Source organism: Antechinus flavipes, chromosome 3, assembly GCF_016432865.1.
Source record: "Antechinus flavipes isolate AdamAnt ecotype Samford, QLD, Australia chromosome 3, AdamAnt_v2, whole genome shotgun sequence".
Taxonomy (NCBI): Eukaryota; Metazoa; Chordata; class Mammalia; order Dasyuromorphia; family Dasyuridae; genus Antechinus; species Antechinus flavipes.
The window spans coordinates 455,453,238-455,475,148 of NC_067400.1; the positions used below are offsets into that span (position 1 = coordinate 455,453,238).

Genomic DNA, 21,911 nt, shown 5'->3' on the forward strand with positions numbered 1-21,911 from the left:
CTTGTTTAAAAAAAGTCCTCGCAATTCTCACTGAACTCTTCTCGGGTATTCAGGGGCTCCTCAGCCAATTTCAAGGTGTTGTACCATGAAACCCCCTCCCCCCATCCTCTTCACACATAGTCTTTGATTTAATTTAATTACGCTAATTAATGAAATATAATTTATAGTTATTATATATATCATCTATAACAAATTACACAATATATTAACATGCATTAATTTATAATGAATTTAATTTAAACTGAGAACACAAGCTACTTAAAGCAAGGGCATTGCCTTTTATTTTACACTTTCCTGCATTTCTAAGGGAAAAAATACTTTGGTCCGGCATTCCGGCTCGCACTCGTTCTACAGTAACAACTGAAGTTTACAGAGTACTTTAACGTCTGGGAAGCGCCGCATACACATGATCTCACGTGGTCTCCACAACAACCCCAGGAGGGGAGCTGCTTATTTCTCACATTCAGGGTGAGGAGCTGAGGCTCAAGGAGGAAGGAGGGGATTACTATTAAGTGATTAAATTATCCATAATTGATTACACTGCTAGAATACGTAGGAGATGAGAGTTAAACCCAGATTTTCCTGCTCCAAGGCCAGAATTCTCTACATGGCACGACGTGGCTTTTCTGTGCCGACATAATGCACAGACACTTGGGGAAGGGCCATGTGAACTCAAACATGCTGCATGAGCTTGGAGGAGTCCTTAGTTAAAAGTTGCAAAAAAAACCCCAAAAACCACCATGACAACTCACATTAATAGATGGAATTTCCTCAGCTGGGTGAAATAGCATCCAACACAAATAGAAATCCTTGCGGGCCACATACTGACTTAGAAAACAGCATTTTATTTATTTTGTTAAACCATTTCCCAATGACATTTTAATCAAGTTCAGGCAGAATTCAACGGGGTTGCTTGGAGCCTGATGATTATGAGTTTGACATCTCTTTCTGAAACCAATGAAATCACAGGCTCCCTATATTCCCAGTCAAATCTCCATTTTAGTATAACGCTAAATGCTAAACTTAAATGTATTATGGAATCATATTGAATATATGTTGCTGTAGTTCAGTTGTTTCACTTGTGTCCATTCTTCATGAGCCCATTTGGGTTTTTTTGGCATAAAAAACTGGAGTGGTTTGCCATTTCCTTTTTCAGTTAATTTTTTTTCCCTGAGGTAATTGGGGTTAAGTGACTTGCCCAGGATCACACAGCTAGGAAGTATTAAGTGTCTAAGGTCAAATTAGAACTCAGGTCCTCCTGACTTCAGGGCTGGTGCTCTCTCCACTGCGCCCCCTAGCTGCCCCTCTTTAGTTAATTTATTGAGTTTGCTGAGGAAACTGAGGCAAACAGGATTGCATGACTTGTCCAGGATCACTCATCTATTTAGTGTCTGGCGCAAGATTTGGACTCTGAAAAAGTCTTCTTGACTCCAGGCCTGGCAAGTGCCATCTAGTTATCCTGAATATTTATAGGAGTAGATGAAAAAGATTCAAAATGAAAGCAGATATAATTAACGTAAAGTCCCAAAGGCAGGGGTGGTGTGTCAATGTGGGGTGTGTGTGTGTAAATGATAACAGGACAAAAAGTTAGACACAAAGGAGAAAAGACATGCCTTTAAGTTTATTTGTCAATGAAAGCGGTAATATTTTCCTTCTAAGTCTGCTTCTCTCTGAATTATAGTACCAGTATTCTGCGTACTGTGGGAGACAGCCTACTTCAGTGGATGGAGCTTCAGACCCTGAATCAGGAGCCTTTAGGTTCAAATTTCAGCTTCAGATAGTCAACGGCTTTGTGACTCAAGGCGTCTCACACAACTTCTAAACGTCTCACTTTCCTCATTTGGAAAATAAGAATGTTGGACTAGAGGGCTTTTTAAGACCTTTTCAAGCTCTTACTCTATAATCTTATGATCCAATTTCAGGTAACATTCCTCGATGTTAAGTTTGATTATGATATTTTAAGTAAGTCAGAGAGAGAATATCCCCAAAGTGCTAAGGAAATTCTGATGAGATAAAAGTGAATGACTTGAATTTAAGTGAGCTTTCTTAAAGATTCAAAATCTATACATTTGAAATGTGCATGTAAGCACAAGTTTCTGTCTGTCTCATTAAATTTATCTCCTGCCCCTTAGCAGAAAGAACAAACAGCTACATATTATCTTTACCCAAATCTCAATTTTGAATACTTTGAATGTTTCCTCCCACCAATTCTTCCTACCATTCAGTTAGATTTAATCTTCATGAACAATTGGAAATATATTAGGCAGCTAAAAGAACAAGAGGAGCTAAGTGGTACAATGAATATCAAGTATGAGATCTAGAGGCAGGAAGTCTTAAAGTTTAAAATCCCCCCTTTAGACACAATAGTTATGTGACTATGCAAATGAAAAATTGAAAAAATGCTATCCGATTTTACTTTGTATTACTTTAATAAGGCTTAGTCAGTTAATTATATGTTAACCATCAACTCCACTATACATTGGTTGGCTCCCTCATTATGTGGGTTTGAACTTCCTCACACCTGTAACTCAATCAGTGAATTTCTGGGAGATGGGATGAGGAAGAGGAGCCAAGCTGGCCACAGCAAGTTTCCACCACAAGGCTTTCTAGGGGATGCTAGTCTGCATTTCCCCATTGCCATGGGCTATGGAAATCCTCCCTCTTCGTTAAATCAATTGTGAACTCACTATTTATCCCTGTATCAAACCAATCTCAGTCTTAGTCTAGTTTGCATCTCTGGATTATTTTGGGTACTGTTGCCCTTGCAAGTATATAAAAGAGCTCCTCTGATTTTCAGATGCATCCTTGTCTACTAAAGAGCCTTGGATCCCTTTCATGGACAATTGCTGGACTAATTAATTAGTAATTAATTAGTCTACTAATTAATTGGTAATTAATTAGTCTAATAAATTAATCATGCTCAGAATTTTGTGCCTCGGTTTCTCTTTATTGCAGATTTTTTTCACAACATAAAACCTCTCTCGGCTTCATTTTTCTTATCTGTAAAATGGGAATAATAATGATATCTATCTTTCATGGTTATTATGAGGTTCAAATAATTGAATAATTGTAACGCTTTTAGCACATAGTAAATGCTATATAAATGTTAGCTATTAAAAGAACAGAATCTATTAAAATTCGAAGTTAATCCATTTCTTAGCAACAGATTTTGCTCTGTATTCTTCTTCTTTTAACTGTCGATTGATAGTTATTTTGAGCACTATTTAAAGCAAAGATTTAAGAACTTGAAAATTCAAATCACTATCTATTTAACTCTTTCCTATTTAGTAAGCTCTATGTTTCAGAAGGGATGGAACAAAACGACCAAAATTATACATTTTTTGTCAATGTTACAATGTTGTAAATAGACTCATCTGATGGTAATAGTTCCATAGGAATATTAGGAAGAACATGGGTAGTTGATTGAATGTTTGGAGTGGTCAAATTATATAGCCAAAAGGCTAGTGGTTGTTAACTCCTATTTCTTCTCTCACTGATTGAAAGTGCCTTTCATTTCCATACTTCTTCTCTTCTCCAAGAGAAGGAAATATGGAAAATGAATCCCTTCCCCAAAAAGATCTCCTCATTTAGAATGAGCTAGTCCTTTGTTAGTTCAAAGCTTTGCTGAGCACTGACCTCAAGTATGACAAAACCAGAAGGCACAAATTCACCTAGGTATTGATCAACACTATGGTAGAGATACTGCATTATAATCCAAACAGATAGATCACTTTGCCTTCTCCTAAGGCTAAACCCTGCTGACCAGTTTTCAATTTTTCTGGGCCTATGAACCTAGCAGCTATTTTCTAATTATCTCCAAGGGCAACAAATAACAGTGGTTTAAAAGTCCCCTTGAATCAGCCTGTAGCATTTAAAAGCTGAATGACTAAAAATGGAATTCTCATGATATAGCATCCGTTTCTTCACTGAACCTGTCACTTAACAAAAATTAAAAAGGCTTGGCAAATCAAAGATGACAGCTTACATTCACTTAGTCCATAAGGATCTATCATCCCGTCTGTCTTCTCTGAAACTCAGGAACACTTTACAGCTGAATATTTTATCTTAAGATTAAATAAGCAAAGTTAGAGGGAGATTAAATGATTTTCCTGAGGTTAGTCTGAAATGGAAAATGAAAACAAGCCACTGAATGAACCACTAAGCAATAATGAAACGATTATTGAAGCCACTAAATGACAATTGTAACATAACTTTCCATCAATCCTTATAAAAAAGGAAGAAAGTTGTACTTAAGAGGTCACCTAGTCAGAGTATGCTGGGCCAGGTTTAAACAGATTTGTGAGAGCTGATGGTTAAATTTTATATGTGAGCCTTTATTCCTCAGAAATCAGAAAATGCTACAAATCAGGGCTTGATTTATTATTCTATTGATTGCTGAGAGTTAAGAAAGTCATGAAAATAATATAAATAATTCAGGTTAAACTTAAAACTATAGAGTGGGTTTTGTTTTGAGAATAGGTTGTTAAACATTTACCAACATATTTCTCATAATTCCAACAAACTTTTCCTACCCAAGCATGGTTTAAAGAGGGGATTTATTTGTCAGGTAAAAGATTAGACTAACTTGTTTACTAATTCCCCTCTAATTCTGAGAATCTATTTTATTCAATTATGTTATATCCTATTCCATTCTGAGTTTTCCCTTTCACAGAAGAATTTCTTATTCTGTTATCAAGTCTTGTTATTTCTTCTAAATTTGAAAGATGGCTGTTTTCCCTACTACTTCTTTTTTGATAAGGGGTTTGTTCAATATCATAGTTTTTAATTCTTTCACTATTGCTTTCTTTTTGGATTGTTATAGTTATTATATAAATTGTTCTGGTTCTGTTCACTCTCTAAGCATCAGTTCATATAAATCTTTGTGATTTTCTCTAAATCTTTCCCTTTTATTATGTCTTAGGGGGCAGGAATATTCTATTATATTTCATATAACACAAATATATCCACATAAGTTTTAGATCTTTGTTATAGCAACAACAACAAAAACAAGTCCTTTGCCTTGTTCATTGTTCTCTCTACAGCATATGCCTAGAGGAGAGGAACTTTAAAATTCAACAACAGCTGCCTTCTTGCTGTCCTTCACCTAAGACACTCACTCCATCTCCAAATTCCATGCTTTTTCACTCACTGTCCCTTATATCTGGAATGTGCTCCTTCCTTACTTTCTCCTGACTTTCCCAGGCTCCTTCAAGACGCAATTCAAATATATCCTTCTAAGGGGGGGCTTTCTCAATCTCCTCTCCCTCACCATCCTTCAAGATGATCCACCTTCTCTGTAAGTCTCTTGTATGTACATAATTGTTTGCATGTTTTCTTCCCAACTAGAATTTAGGTTCCTTGAGGACAGGGGCAGTGTTTTTTGCTATTCCTTATATGCCTAACTTAGCACAGTACCTGGCACATAGGAAGCACTTATTTAAAAAATGCTTGTGAGTTGACTAAATGCCTGGCTTTATTTCCTCTCAAAATAATGGATATGAACAGGAACAGATATGAACAAAACCTGAAGGCATTGGAAATGACTATCGCAAAGATGAGCCAGAATTTTTGAAGTGTCTTACTTAGGTGGGTAGGCAATAATCCAATTTATACAAAAATCTTCCTTTCACTAGGTGAAGCCTACAATTGGTCTTATAAGAATAAATTTTGCTTACTTTGTTCATGGCTAGCCAGGTTAGGTACTATAAGTATATTTATAAGGAAATATTTTACTTTTTAAGGAAATTGATGAGCTCAATAGATAATCAAACATATAAAGTGGGAAGTATATGTATTTGTTTTATTACAAACAGTTTAGCGAGATTTAAATTAATATGAATAGTTTTTAACTACTGGCATATTTCAATTGTAGATAATTTTAGCTTCTATGTCAATTGAGGCTATCTTTTTTAAATATACGATTTATCTCTTTCTCTTGTGTTTTATAAGACTTAGCTTCAACAAGAATTCCTTCTCATCCTTCTCTACTAGTTTCTTTTCCCTGGCTACAAATATATACTGGTTTTTCTCATCCTAAAAAAGTCTTCCTTTGACCTTTTTTTTTTTTTTTTTGACCATTCAGCTATCATTCCATTTTTCTGCTCTCCTTCTCTATCAAACCTGTTAAAAAAAAAAAAAAGCCTTCTATCACTGACATGCTTTTTCACAGAACTCTCTCCTCAATTCTTTGAAATCTGGCTTCTGTTCCCACAATTCCAATGAGAATGTTCTCTGAAAGGTTATAAGGGACTTCCTCATCTTTAAATCCATTTGTTTGGGGTTTTTTTCCACCCCAGTCTTCATCTTTCTAAAGTGTGAGTACTGAATACAAAATCTTACTGATATTCTCTTCTCCCTTGGTTCAGAGACACTTCATTCTCCTTGATTTCCTCCTATCTATATAATCTTTCTGCCCCTTTTACTGGCTCCTTAATCTCTTCTTGAACCTTTAATGGTAATTCCCCATACAGATTTGTTCTCATCCTTCTCTTACTTTGTACTCTTTGCCCTGGCAATCATCTTTAGCCACACACTTTAACTCTAACATATAGGCAGATGACTCCAAAAATCTTTATTTCTATCTCTGAACTGTCTTCTGAGAAATAGTGCATATTCTATGATACATATAAATCTCAAGCTGATCCCTTAAGTCTCAGCTAAAATCCCACCTTCTGTAAAAAAGCCTTTCCTCAGTCACCTTCATGGTAATGATTTCCCTCTGTGATCAATTTCAATTAATTCTGTAAAAATATTTTTATTGTTCAGTAGTTTTTCAATCATGTCTGACTTTTTGTGATCCCATTTGGGATTTTCTTAGCAAAGGAACTGGAGTGTTTTACAATTTCCTTCTCCAATACAGTTTACAGATGAGGAAACTGAGGCAAACAGGATTCAGTGATTTATCCAGGGTCACACAAGTAGTTAAAGTGTGTGAGATTGGAAAATGATACTGCCCTATGGCACCACCTAGTTGTGCATATATATCTTATTTACACAAAATTCTGTGTATGTTGTTTCTGACATTAGTTTATGAGCTCCTTGAGAAAAGGGGTTGTTTTCCCCTTCTTTTCTCTGTATCCCCAGTGCTTGGTATAGTGTCTGACACATAGTAGAAAATTAATAACAACATAACAATAGTTAGCATTTATATAACACTCTAAGGCTTGGAAAACACTTACAAATATCTCCTTTGATCTTCATAACAACCCTAGGAGGTAGGTTTTATTATTATGCCCATCTTACATATGAGGAAACTGAGGCAGACTAGATTTAATGACTTGGCATGAGTCAGCCAGCTAGTAAGTATCTAGATCCAGATTTGAATTCAGGTTTTTTCATTCTAGATCCAGCAATCTGTGCTTCCAGGCTCCAGTTGACGTCATTTAACTCAGCCAAAAAATAAATCATTATTTAGTGATCATCTTTTGATAATGGACCTTTCATATGATATTAAAATAATAAGTTGAGAGCTGGATGGAACCTCAGAGATTATCTATATCTAGTTTAGTTTATTCAATTTACAATTTAGGAATTTGACTCCAAGGTTGGTTAAGTGTTTTGCTTAATTTAGCAAAAAGCAGGGGCAGAATTTTAGCCTAGGTCATTTGATCCCAGAGTAAAAGTTCTTTCTTCTGTACTCTTCTGCCTCTCCTAACTTAGTTAACTTCACTAGCTAGCCAAAGACAAGAGACTCAGAATTCATCATTGGGGGTATACCTTCCAATCTGATGGAAGTTACCTGTCATTATTAATTACTGGAAACTCAGGGTTCCCTTCACAGTGCAGTAATGGAAGATAATTTTACTGGGAGAAAAGGCTCCTTCACCAATTTGGAATGAATGTGGCTTATCTAACGTAGTGAAACACTAAGGGCAAGAGCTGGACTTGTGATTTCATTGGTTTAAAGAACTCCCAGGTGAGAAAATTTCTTTTACCAACAGGTCCCTGCTTTACATCTATAGTCTTAGAGAGTGTCTGAGAGCTCTGAAAAGTTAGTTGATTTGCCGAGAGTAAATAGTGAGCATATATAGTGGAGGACAGACTGGAATAGGGAGAGACTTGGGACAGGAAGACCAACCAAGAGGGTATTGCAGTGGTCAAGGGATGAGATGATGAGGGCCTGCCCCAGGTGGGGCTTATCTTTCAGGGAAATAATGGAAACAATCAGAAGGTCAGTGGTCTCTGTACCACCTCGCTGTCTTATCCAATGTCTTTTAAGAGATGTATAAATTGATCAAGGGTGGCTCAGTGGATAGATTCCGGGGTCCAGAGTCAGGAGGAATTGAGTTCAAATGTAGCTTCAGACATTTTCTACCTGTGTGACCTTGAGCAAGTCACTTAAATTTATTTCCTCAGTTTCTTCATCTGTAAAATAAACTGGAGAAAGAAATAGCAAGCCATTCCTGTATCTTTGCCAAGAAAACTCCAAATGGGAGTTGAACACAACTGAAACAATTTAACAACAATAACAAATTGATCAAAAACTTTTGCCTATGATTAATAAAGTGTCATAATTAATAATGAAGAGTTCTCATTTGGTTATACCATCTTGACATTTACTTAAAGTTGAGTGGGTAATTTGAGTGATTGACTCCATCAAACCCACACTTAAACATCTAACACTGATATATGTGCAAAGTACAAGTGGGTTTCAACCCTGAAGAAGGAAGTGAGATTGGGAGAAGTACGTTTTTGCTTTCCAAATTATGAGGGAAAATAAAATACTTCTTGAAAGAGTTATCTTTTTCCCCTTAGCATTATTCATTACCTGTATTGTATATAGTATATAGGCTGTTTCCCCCCACTAGAATGAAGTATTTTGCAGGCAGAGATTTTTATTCTCTATTTTATTCTTTTACACAGCATCAAGTACAGTGCCTGGCATATAGTAGGTGCTTAAATACATTAAATACTTATTGAATTGAATTGAAAAATAGCCATAGTGTTTCAGGGAGAAAAAAAAAGAAAAAGATTATAAAGGGATCAGCAAATATTTTCATCTATGTCAGAACAGTAGAGGGTAGGAGAACATGATACAGAGAAGATGAAGGGGAACTGAATATTTGGATTTATTTTGTATCCTGCAAATCTGCTAAAGTTGTGAATTGTTTCTAGTAGTTTTTTAGTCAATTTTAGTTAAGAGAGAGAATAGAGAACTAAGGTTCTCTAAGTATACCATCATATCATCTGCAAAGAGTGATAATTTGGTTTCCTCATGATCTACTCTAATTCCTTTAATCTCTTTTTCTTTTTTTATTGCCAAAGCTAACATTTCTAATAAAATATTGAATAGTAATGGGGATAGTGGGCAACCTTGTTTCACCCCTGATTTTATTGGGAATGATTCTAGTTTGTTCCCATTACGCATGATGCTTGCTGATGGTTTTAAATACATGCTGTTGAGGCACTGAATATTTGGAATTAAGTTAGAGTATAAGTTCCTCCAGTAAGGGAAAAATTGTGATCATCTCTGGAAAAAGCTGTTTCGTGTACTTCAAGGAATGCTGTGAATACCTTGTATTTCAATGGGTCTGGAAGAGAGAAGAAGGCTGATGAATTTATAACTCTGCCTCCCTTAAATCCAATTCATTTGGGAGTCAAGACTTTACCCTGTGATGTCATTGACCCTCTTTGAAAACAAAGAATAAGCAACAAAACAAATAAATAAAAACTAGTCATGGATGCCAGGTACCCATTAGAAGAAAGGTTACTTGTAATGATCAGGAGAACAAGAAATAACATTGGTAATTTCATACTGAATGGTACCAAGGCAAGCATCTGTCAAGCTGACATAAGCATCAAAGTGGGCTGCCATCTGCCTGAGGTCTATATGGAGGGTGTGACAAGGAACTTCCCAAGAATTCTCAAACTTGATGATCACTGCTAGCTTCTGCTGATTCACCTGGGAACAAATGATACTAGGAAGAGGAACCTAGAAAATGTTGCCAAGAATTATGAAACCTTGGGCAACCTGTATCCCCACCCCCAAAAAAACCTTGGAGACATTAGTGGCAATTTAACAGGTTAAATTTAATATAAAAGCAGGTTTTGTAAGTTAAGAGCTGGTCCAAAAGATGCATCTCTGGTTAATGAAGAACATAGGAATTTGAAACAGGCATACATAAGTTCAATTCCTGCATTGGATATATTATATGACACATTTTCTGAGAGTTCAGATTGTTCATTTGCAAAATGAATATGCCAATATTTATGTTCCTCATAAGGCTGTGAAGATCAAATGAAATAATGCATATAAAACATTTTGCAAACTTTTAAATGCTACATAAATGGGAGTCATTATTATTCACAGACTATGACTTAAAATTTAGAAATGATGTGATCTTGCCCAGTGATGTAGAATTAGTCTCAAAAATAGACTGATTTGTAGTTTTGCAAATCTAATCAAGAATGCTTTGAACTGGAAAATCAAATGTAAGGAGAAAATTGCTCACAAATATCTGATAAGTCTAGTAACAAGGATAACAATATATGAGGAAGAAAAGCAGAAAAGAGGACCAGTAATTTACTGGAGATAATACCCAAGGAGAAAGCTAGCAATAAAGTTCATGATTTCTAATATCTGTACACAAATGCCCAGGACTTGGGAAACAAGGTGGATGAATTAGAAATTATAATTTCTTGCTATGTATATTATATTCTATGTATACTTATATAATTGGAAATAATAATAATATAATAAGAAAATCACCTCTTGTCTCCTCTCCCTCTGACCACTGCATCTGTCAACACCTTCATCAATCCTCTCCTTTGCTCTGGTCCCAGAGGATAAAGTGGGCCTTCTTCATGTCAAGGCTAATTTCTCCTCTTGTACCTTTGATCCATTCTGTCTCCTTAGAGATTTTTCTTTATTGATCATTTTCTCATTCTCTATTATCTTAATGATCTCTATTGTTTCTTTCCCACGTCTTTACAAATATGTTTATATATCTTCTATCCTTAAAACCAACAACAACAATCCTTCTTTTTATTCCACTATCTGTTCAAGCTCCCTTACATTTTTTCCTATTTTATAACTGAGCTCCCAGAAAGAGTATCCTACATTCACTACTTCTATTACCTTACTGCACAATCTTCCACCTTTGCTTCTGAAACAGGTCTCGCAAGAGTTTTTCATATTTTTACTACTAAATTTAACAGTTTTTCTTTCCCATTAAAATATTAACTCTTTCCTTCCCTCTTCCCTCCTGCCCTCTCGTCTTCCTCTCTTCCTTTCTTTTTCCTTCCCTCCCTCCCTCTTTTTCTTATTCCCTCCTTCCCTCATTTTTTTCTTCCCTCTTTCCCTTCCCTTCTTTTCTCCCTTTCTCCTTCTTTTTCTTCCTCATTCCCTCCCTCCCTCCTTTCCCTCTTCCTTCCTTCATTCTACCCTCTCTTTTTTTTCTCCCCCACATACTAAGCAAATGACTGGTACATTTTAGCACTTAATAACAATAATTAACAACAAATAAGTTAATAAATGCTTATTGACTTGACCGTTTCCTCCTCTTGAGCTCCTTTAATGTTGCTACCTTTGAGTTCAACCATAGATCTAATCCCTTTTCTCTTGTTGGGTTACCCTTTTCTTCCTGCCTTTCAGGATTCTCTCCTGGGCTCTCTTCTCTCTCTCTCCTCTCTTTCAGTAATCTCATGTGCTTCCAAAGCTTCAGTGAAAGCTTTATACAAACAACTCCCACCTTTATGTCTAACCCTAACCCCTTTTCTCAGCTCTAGGTCTGCATCTCCACCTGCCTGATACACATCTGCACTTGCACATCCTGCTAGTGTCCAAAAGTGAACTTGTCATCTTCTTTTCTAAATATGGCCCTAAAGCTTTTTTACTGCTCTGAATAATGCTGTTATCCTCTCAGTCACACTATCATTCAGTCCTAAAACCTCAGTTATTTACGACCTCTTGCATCTATCCCTGTAACATCTCTTAGATTTGTCATTTTCTCTTATTTAATAGTCCAAAACAGTAGTGCTGGCTGTCATTCTTTGGTGCCTGTTGTTAGGTATGGTTAGTTTCCTAACTGAATTCTTTGCCTAAAGTATCTTCCCTTCCAATCTTTTCTTCACAAAGCAGAAGTCTCATTATGTTACTTCCTTGCTCAGAAATTCACTGGCATTCCCTAAGACTTCTAAAAATAAAAAAGAGATCCGTTAGCCAGGGTTTATAGACCCTCTACAGTTTAGCTTCAAACTACCTTTTCAGCCAAACTGGAGTATGAACTATTTTCCAAATTTGCCTTGCCATCTCTTCTCTTGTCCCTGGAATGATCAGACCCGTGTTTTAGGAAAAGAGGGAATCTGTGAGGAGGATGGACTGCAGAGATGGATCTCTTTTATTGCCATCACACCATACCTCCCTTCATCTCTGCTTTTCAGAATCCTTATGTCACCTCAAGATTAGCTCAGGTGCCTCCTCCTCTGTGAAGCCTTCCTTGATTCCATCTGCTTATCATGTTCTCTCCTTTCTAATTTTCAACAGAATATTTTCTACAGAACTTTGTATCAATCAATGCCAGGCATTGAGGATTCCAAAACAAAGGTGAGGCAGTCCCATCCCTCAAGGAGTTTACTTTCTAGTAAAGGTATAAGACTGCAAGACCCCCACTTTAGGCTTAAGGGCCCCCCATGACTGACAGTACCAAGATTCTATTAAGTGATGGCAACACTGGCCTCCCTGCGGGGAGTTTCTGACACTGAGGCTAGAAATGTGGATTACAATCTGAGGTGCCAAGAACTGCTGTAAACTGAGGGCAAGAATAATTGCTTCTCCCAGGATTTGAACCACCTCTGGAGAGAAGAGACAGCTAGTGACCTTTTTCAATAACCAAAGAAGTGATAAATCACACTGAAGAAAAAAAAAATCTAAGGAAGAAAAACTATACTTAGAAATCAGTTTTAAATGCACCACAAAGAGAGATTCACCAGCCAAAAGGCCCTAGAGAGCTTAGTTTCGTTGCCCCCTGAAGTCACATGCTATCCCAGCAGACACAACCACCATTCCTGCCTGGTGATTGCAGAAGCCTGGCTCACTCTCCCCTGAAAGCTTACAGTCTTTTCCAACAGAAGCCACACCTTTGCCCAGACCCTCTCAACTCCCAGGACTCTGACTCACTATCACTGCCTCTAGACCATTCTACCACCTCCCAATTACTTTTGAAGTTCATACAACTTGTGTTTGTCACCCTCTCCCCTTCCTTATTACTATTATCCACTCATTTCTAGATCATTTCAGTTTTCTCAATGAATCCAGTAGCTGGTTTATATCCCTGTCTCCTGTATTATTCTTAGGGACCTCAACGTTCACAATGATCACCCCTCTAAAAACCAGATTTCTCAGTTCTTCCACCTCCTTAATTTCCTTCTTCGCCTCCGCTTCCTCCACACACCAGCCTGGTCACACAGTAGACTTTACCATCTTAAAATTATGTCACCTCAAAGACTTGGCATTTTGAAATTCTACTTTCTGACCACAACCGCTTATCCTTCCATCCTTCCATCCTTCTCCCTCTTTCACAATGAACACTCTTTCACAATATCCTCCACCTGTTGACAATTTATGGTTACTTGATGCAACCCTGTTTCCTTAATCTATCTTCCTCCTTTTGGCTAGACTTGCCTCCTGATCCAGACTTGACCTCATGGAATATCATCAATATTCATTAATAGCTACCCTAGAATCCTTGTCTCCCTTCCCCTTCCCTGCTGTGACCTTTTGTTACAACTAAGCTGGAAATCATCATCCCAAGTTAATCCTCATTTTTCCAATTATTTTTCTCCTCCCTCCTAGAAATTTTGAACTTTAATGAAGAAAAATCACAAAAATCGGTTAACCTTATCCTTTACAAATTTATGTTTTATAACTTTGGCTAGGTCCTCACTGTAGTCATCTATTATTCTACTTATGTCCCCCTACCCTTCACTCTTTGTAATTTCTGTTCCAAACTTTCTCTCCCCTTTTCACTTCTCCCTTCTAATGCCAGACCATTGTCTTTCCACCATTTTACTGTAAAACTTGACAAAAATCTGTCTCAACAAGATCCTTTTGCTTTCTCACTAGTCTTGGTCTCCAGGATCACCGAGGTCAAGAAGTTGGGTGTTAGAAGGGACCTCCATGGCAATCAAGTCCAACCTGGGTACTAAAGGAACCTCTGCTCTGACATGCCCAACAAGTGGTCATCCAGGCTGTTCTCTGAGACCCAGCACCTCTGGGGCGGCCCATTCCCTTTTTGGCCATAACCCGTTTTCTCCGGCTTAACCCCGGTCAGTTCCTTTCCACCAACCCTAATGATGGAACGCAAAGGCCTGGCCATTTTGTTGCCCTCCTTTGTACCTGCTTTAATTTATAACCTGGTTGCTAATGACATTTCTCTACTGAAAATGCTTTCTCTATGGTCTCTATTAAGACCTTAGCTTAGAAAGGTCACAGTCTCCCACTGCCTCCGGGCCATCTGCAGTTGTCCTAATCTGTATCCGACCACTGGACCCAAGTGGCTCTGGAAAGGAAAGGGAAGCAGGTGACCTTGCCCAGCCTCCCTCACTTAAATCCAACTCACCTGCCCCTCACTTGCATGCTCCTCTCCCAGAATAAAAGGCAAACAACAACCACACTGCCCTTCTAATCACCCACTGCACTGGCCATTTTTTAGCCTCCATCCTCCTTGATCTCTTTGATTTCTAACATTGTTGACCACTCCTAGTACTAAATACTTCCCAAATAATGCTCTCTTTATATAGAAAAGCAGAGTCTGGAAGAATATTAAGCCAGAGAGGAAACAGACCTAAATTTTACAATTCACTGCAGACAATTCCCCATCAGGCAACTGTCCTGTCAGTTATCAAGAATTCAGTGTATCCGTCTGTCAGTTACTGTTAGGTCCCTTGCAAGCCAATTTACATCTTAGGGCTTCGGTTACCTCATGTGTATAATGGGAAAAAAAAAAGCCCCTAATTTATTAAGGTACATTGGTTTAAAGTGTTGACGGCTGTAAAAGTTCCTTTCCTTCCCATATTGCCAGTGCTTGAAGACCTACTATTTCCAAGATAGACTTTTTCAATAACCAAAGAAGTGATAAATCACACTGAAGAAAAAAAAATCTAAGGAAGAAAAACTATACTTATACTCTTAAGTAGTGAGGGAGAAGCAGGAATCGATAGAAAGGCAGGGAAACCTGGTCAAACTTGGTCTCTTACACACACTGGCTGTGTGGACCTTGCACAAATCAATGAGTTCCTTGCTTCTCCAAACAACTCTTAAGACATTAAATTGCAAATCAGTTTCCAACCAACATTGGTAGAAGGAGTTCCCCTACTGGGAGTTATCTGCGTGAAGGAAAATGCAGATCTTAAGGGCCCCCTCCCCTCCAAAAAAAGGGGAATTCCTGTGGTTCAGAGACCTAAACATTCCTTTAGCATCTTATTAGCCAGGTGTCATGAATTTTAATGAGCCTCATATTTTAATTCAACTCAGTTTATTTTTTTTTGACCTTGCTTTCCATCATAGTATGGTATTTTATGAAAGGCTATATAACAAGGTCATGGAGCTACATGCATCCTAGAGAGAATATACATTACTGTTCACCATATGGCTCTTGAGATTCCTTGCTTCTTTTCAAATGATGTGTGACCCAAGCCCTGAGCTCAGTTTGGGCCTACATAGCCCATACTGATAGCTATCGCCATCTGCGAGGAGCAAAATAAATGCTTGATTAGCTCCTCTGTGTCCTGTGAAGAACCTGCTGCTGTAACTGCAGAGAGGTAAAAATGATGGTTCCCTGCCAGGCCACGGAAGTCCGCCACTGTGCTCGGAAACGGATTTTATTTTATCTAGGCAGTATTTTTTCCCTAGTAGCTTATTACAAGGCATAATTGCTTTGTTACACATTCACAGGCATTAAGGAATGGACATTCTTTACACTACTTATTTTCAATGCCCTACTTACCAACTTCATCCCTGATGTTTGCAAGTTCGATTGACAGCTCTTTTTCTTTCACAAGGGCACTTTCATTCTGAAAAAACAAAATGGATACCAAGTCCCTAGTTTTATCCTAGTTAAGTACTTTCACATGTTTAATTAATGAACCAGATTAAGCAAATATTTACAAGTTTAGCTTTTAAGCAGATTATTTTGTATTATAACACATCTACTATAAAAATAAAACTTACCATGGAAGCCAAGTCTGACTCATTCATTTCTAGTGGATCCCAGATGCAAACTTTGCAATATCATTAATATGCATGGATCATATTTTTCTCTATGTCGTATTACTTTGGGTATACTTTCTTATCATACCTGTGTGTTTACATGTTTAAATAACATAAACTGATATGGCTTTGACTTCTAAAATTCATATTCTGTTTATGAAACATCATAATTTTTGATGGGCAAAGGACTCAAAGTGGAAAAAATCCTCAACAATATAACTTTTTCCTTATTTTGAAAACCTACCCACTCAGCTGTTAAATAATAAAGTGCCATAACTAAAATTTAGTTTCTAGGAATTATATAATCCTACTAACTGTATCAAAAGAAGGAATTGGGAAGGATGAAGCACAAAAAGGAAAATGTCATTTAGTCACTTTTGAATCAGCATTCATTCTGATCTGAAATGGAAGAGAGAGTAAAATTTTTTCCAGTTGACTTGGTCACATCTACTTGTATTTGACTAATTAATATGTGATAAATAATAATACTGTACTACCTAGTTGTACAGTAGATAGAGTACCTGAGTCAGGAAGACTCAATTTCCTGAGTAAAACTGGCCTCAGATACTTACTGGCTGAGTCATTTAACAATAGTTTCCTCATCTGCAAAATGAGCTGGAGAAAGAAATGACAAATCATTTCAATATCTTTGCCAAGAAAACCTCAAAGCGGGTTGTGAAGAGTTGGACATGACAGAAATGACTGAACAATAACAAATAAAGATAATTTTTTACATAATAAAAATGGAAAATACTGGAGGGGAGCGTAGTATCCTTTAAGTTGTGAAAATCAAAGTCTTAAAGAAAATCCTTACCTGGCAATTATACTCTGTGGAATTCCCTCCTCCTGCCCCTAGCTCTGAGCCCAGTAAATCTGATTTTCTGAGGCACCTAAAATTAAAATGTGGAATAAAGGAGACCAAAATATCTAACACATCTATCATCCAGAGGAAAAAAAATCCTTCTAGTGAACTTTTAAAAAAATCTTTCTTAAACTATAGTTGACCTTGATCTTATTCCACCTACAGGATTTGTGCCAATTTCCAACTAGCTTCCCAAAATATTTTTATTTTTTGATGGCTGTTATATGATGGTCATATGATTGGCTTTTATATTTTATAATTCATATGAAAGCTGAAAAAAAATCACTCAATATCTGGATGTTTTGTTCATGTTATTCCAAGCATCTATATATTTAGTGACATTCTGACATTTGAATGAATTATTAAAACCTTTCATTTAGCTTTCATACTGTACATCCCATTAGTTCATTCCAAAGCTTTTAAAAATCAATAATGTGACAAAAAGAAGTTATCATCAGAAACATTTACAAGCTTGAAGAGTAGTGCTATTTCATTAATTCAGTGGGTACCATTTTGGTTTCTCTATACTAATCCATGGAAACTGATTTCCAGAGGTTCAAGATAACGTTGCAAAATGACGTTCAAAGTAATAATGAGATTTAAAAAGAAAAAAAAAAGGTGGTCCAACCTTTGTACCAAAGATGTAAAATATAATAGTAGAAGAATGACGTAGTAGAAAAATGTTGGACTCTAACGAGTCAATAAGATTCAAATCCTTCCTCTGACATTGGTTCCCTAAGGTTTAAAACCTTACCTTGCTATATAAATTATGATTGTCATTCAAACACACTAAAACATAATTCTTCCTTCTTTTTCTTAAAACTATATTTCTATATTAGTCATGTTGGGAAAGAAAAATCAGATTCAAAGGGAAAAATCATAAGAAGGAAAAAAACAACAAAAAAGTGAAAATAGTATGCTTTGATTTGCATTTAGAGTCCATAATTCTCTCTTGAAAATGGATAGCATTTTCCATCAAGAACCTTTTAAAATTGTCTTGGATCACTGAGACGAGGTTAAGTCTTTCATAGTTGATCACTGCACAAAGTTGCTATTACTGTGTACAGTGCTCTCCTGGCTTGGCTCACTTCACTCAGCATCAGTTCATGTAAATCTTTCCAGGTTTTTCTGAAATCTATTTACTCATCATTTTCTTATAGAACAATAATATTCCATTACATTCATATATACAATTTGTTCAGCCATTCCCCAATTGTTGGTCATCCCCTCAATTTCAATTCTTTGCCACTACTAAGAGCTGCTATAATTATTTTTATACATGTGAGACCTTTTCCCTTTTTCTTTTTTTCTCTTGGTCTAGTAGATCTAGTAGTGGTATTCCTGCATCAAAAAGTATGCAGTTTTATAGCCCTTTGAACATAATTCCAAATTGATTTCCAGGATGGTTCACAACTCCACCAACAAAGAGATAATGTTCTAATTTTCCTAGATCCTCTCCAACATATATCAATTTCCTTTTTGGGGAGTCATATTAGCCAATCTGATAGGTGTAAGGTGATATCTCAGAGTTGTGTTAATTTGCATTTATCTAATAGTAATTTAAAGCATTTTTTATGACTATAGAAAACTTTGATTTCTTTATCTGAAAACTGCCACTTCATATCCTTTGACCATTTATCAACTGGACTGTGACTTGTATGCTAATAAATTTGACCCAGTTCTTTATGTATTTAGAAGAGAGGTTTTTATCAGAAATGTTGGCTGTAAAAATTGTAAAATATAATTCTTTCATTCTGCCCTTGCCTGAGTATTGCAATGTACTGTCCACGGTAAATCATAGAATAATAGAATGACAGAAGGATCTTAGAGGTCATATTCTCTGTTCCTCTCATTTGACAGATGCTGCATTTTGATGCTACAAAGTTCTCAGACAATCCAAAGTATATTTGTCATGTCAAAAATGTTCCTAAACTCACTTTGGATCAAGAATGTCACAACAGAGAAAGACCAGCTTAAAAAAAGAAGTTATGTGATTATGAGCTGGTCACTTGACCTTTATCTGGGCCTTAGCTTTTTGATCTGTAAAATGGGGATAATACTATTATTACATATCAAATACTATATAGATTTGTTAGGAGTAAAGTTCTTATCAAGAGCAAAGTATTATATATATGTGAACTATGATATTCATACTCAGGTTCCTATCTTCTCCATAAAGCCCCGCCCAGCCTATAGTGATTTCTCCTTTTTCCTACATTGCTTTAGCACCTTTGATTTTTATTATACAATCATACAACCTTTGATCTTTATTATACAACCACACGACCATACAATCCTACTTTGTTTTGCATTGTTCTCTTCTTAATTAGTGTCTCCACACCTAATCAAGTTTTTAATTTGCATCAATTATACATATATGCACATGTATATTTATATACACATGTGTAAGTGTATATATCTGCATGTATATATATTTATACATATCTATGTATACATACACATGTGCATACAAATAAGGGTATATATGCATATATATATATATGTATGTATGCATTTACAGATGCACATATTGCCCCTTCCAATGGAAGGGAAGCTCCCTGAGGACAGAGATCGCTGCATTTTTGTTGTTGCATCCAGGGCACCAGGCATTTTCTACACAACCCAGATTAATATGTGCTTCTCGGTCCAACGTCTCTCCAGCCAAATTGTCTCTCTGAATTTGTGAGCTGTATTTTACAATCTATTAAACAAATATTTCATTAAGTAACTATACTATGGGCCAGATATACTAAGATGAAATCTAACACAGTCTTGCTCCTCTGGGAGTTTATAATCTATTGGGAATGAGACAAGTATACAAGTAGTCCGAATAAAAGGTGGGGCAAGACAGAGATTGATTAAATCCGAGGGAATGTGTCCTTTCTCTCAGAGAAGTTTTATGTAGTTGTGGTTATTAAAATGAGCCCTACTCATCCTAGCACCTAAATCCTTCTTGTCATTAAATGAGGTCCTCTAGGAAGCACATTGATTCTCTGGGGGATTGTTCTCAAGCAGACTGGATAGCCATAAATATTCTGGATACCAGAATATTTTGTAGGGAATTCTTGGTCAAGTGGGAGGTGGACAGGACTGCTGCTGGGGTCTCTTCTAAGTCTGAAGTCCTCACACTGATTAAGTGTGGGCCTGCTAGTATGAGGTTTAGGTATATTCAGAAACTCCTCCCTAATTTAAGGAGTGGGACTGATTTAGGCACTGGAGAAAATCTGGTTCCCAGATGTATATGAACCTTTAAGAAGCTTATTTATACAGGCCGCCCTGAGCACTAGGTAAACCTCAAGTAGAAAAGAACCTGCTTTAGTGTGAAGACCTGTAGAAGAGGACCTTTCATTATTATTCTGCCTTCTGTACCCTGGGACTTCTCTCAGCTACTGGGCCATTTTCACTGAGGAATATCCTTCTGAATTCAGGTCCCCTTCTCCCATGGGTGACCCCCTGTTAGGGGCTTCCATTTTTGGCACAGTCAGTTCATGTTTCATGGTCTTTCTTTTTGTTTATATCTACATTCCTAGTTCTTAGCAAATGTCTGGAAATAGTTAATAAATGCTTGTCGCCTACCTGCCGATCTATTCCTGGTTTAATAAATCCTTTCCAGTGTTTAACAAATTTTAATGTTAGGTAATTCTCCCAGTTGGTGATGCAGAGTGGATGGAGCACTGGTTCTGGAATCAGAAAGATATGAATTCCAAACCACTCACTAGTTGAATGACTCTGAATAACTCACTTAACCTCACTCTGACTCAGTTTCCTTAACTGTTAAATGATACATAATAATAGCATCTACTACCCAGGGGTGTTGTGAGAATTAAATGAAATGCTATTAATAAAAAGTGCTTAGCACGGGGCCTGACACTATATGTGTGTATAGGATGATATAAATGTGCTTCTCTCCTCCCTTCCAATTAATCCTGTAGATTTCACTTTACGTCCATTTTTTTTTTCATTCTGTCATCAGTGGGTAGCAAACGGCTAGCTACCATTCTTTCAGAATATCCCTTCTCCAGATGAAATCATCTAAATTCCATTTTGGCCAATCTGAGAGGTATGCAATGGTACTACAGAGTTGTTTTAATTTGCATTTCTCTAATCAATAGTGACTTAGAGCATTTTTTTCATATGACTATAGATGATTTTAATTTTGTCATCTGAAAATTGTCTGTTCATATACTTTGATCATTTATCAATTGGGGAATGACTTGTATTCTTACAAACTTGACACAGTTTTTAATACATTTTAGAAATGAGGCCTTTATCAGAAACATTGGCTGTAAAGATTTTTCTCCCAGCTTTGTACTTCCTTTTAAATTTTGTTTCTATTGGTTTTGTTTGTGCAAACCTTTATAATTTAATATAATCAAAGTTGTCCATTTTACTTTTCATAATGTTTTTTAGTTCTTCTCTAGTCATAAATTCCTCCCTTCTCCAAAGATTTGATAGGTAAATTGTTCTTTGTTCTCTTAATTTGTTTATGATATCATCTTTTATGTGCAAATCATGTATCCATTTTTATCCTATTTTGATATGGGGTATGAGATGTAGGTCTATGCCGAGTTTCTGACATATCATTTTCTAGTTTTCCCAGCAATTGTCAAATAGTGAGTTCTTATTCCAGAAGCTGGAGTTTGGGATTTTATCAAACACTAGATTGCAATAGGCCTTAATTATATTGTGTTGTGTGTCTATTTCACTGATCCACCACACTATTTCTTAGCCAGTACCAAATAGTTTTGATGACTGCTGCTTTATAATATAGTTTAAGTTTGGTACTGTTAAGCCACCATCCTTTGTATTTTTTTTTCATTAATTTCTTTTGTTCTTCCAGAT

General features: G+C 36.5%; 1 protein-coding gene across 3 annotated transcripts in view; it reads right to left on the reverse strand.

The window, feature by feature from the left end:
• The window catches only part of MTUS2 (microtubule associated scaffold protein 2), a 451,993-nt gene that overhangs the window by 77,109 nt on the left and 352,973 nt on the right, over nt 1-21,911 (reverse strand). For all 3 annotated transcript variants that reach the window (XM_051986519.1, XM_051986521.1, XM_051986520.1), the window contains one exon: nt 15,945-16,011. In XM_051986519.1, coding sequence (XP_051842479.1) covers nt 15,945-16,011 — 67 coding nt within the window. The remainder of the gene's footprint in view (nt 1-15,944; nt 16,012-21,911) is intronic.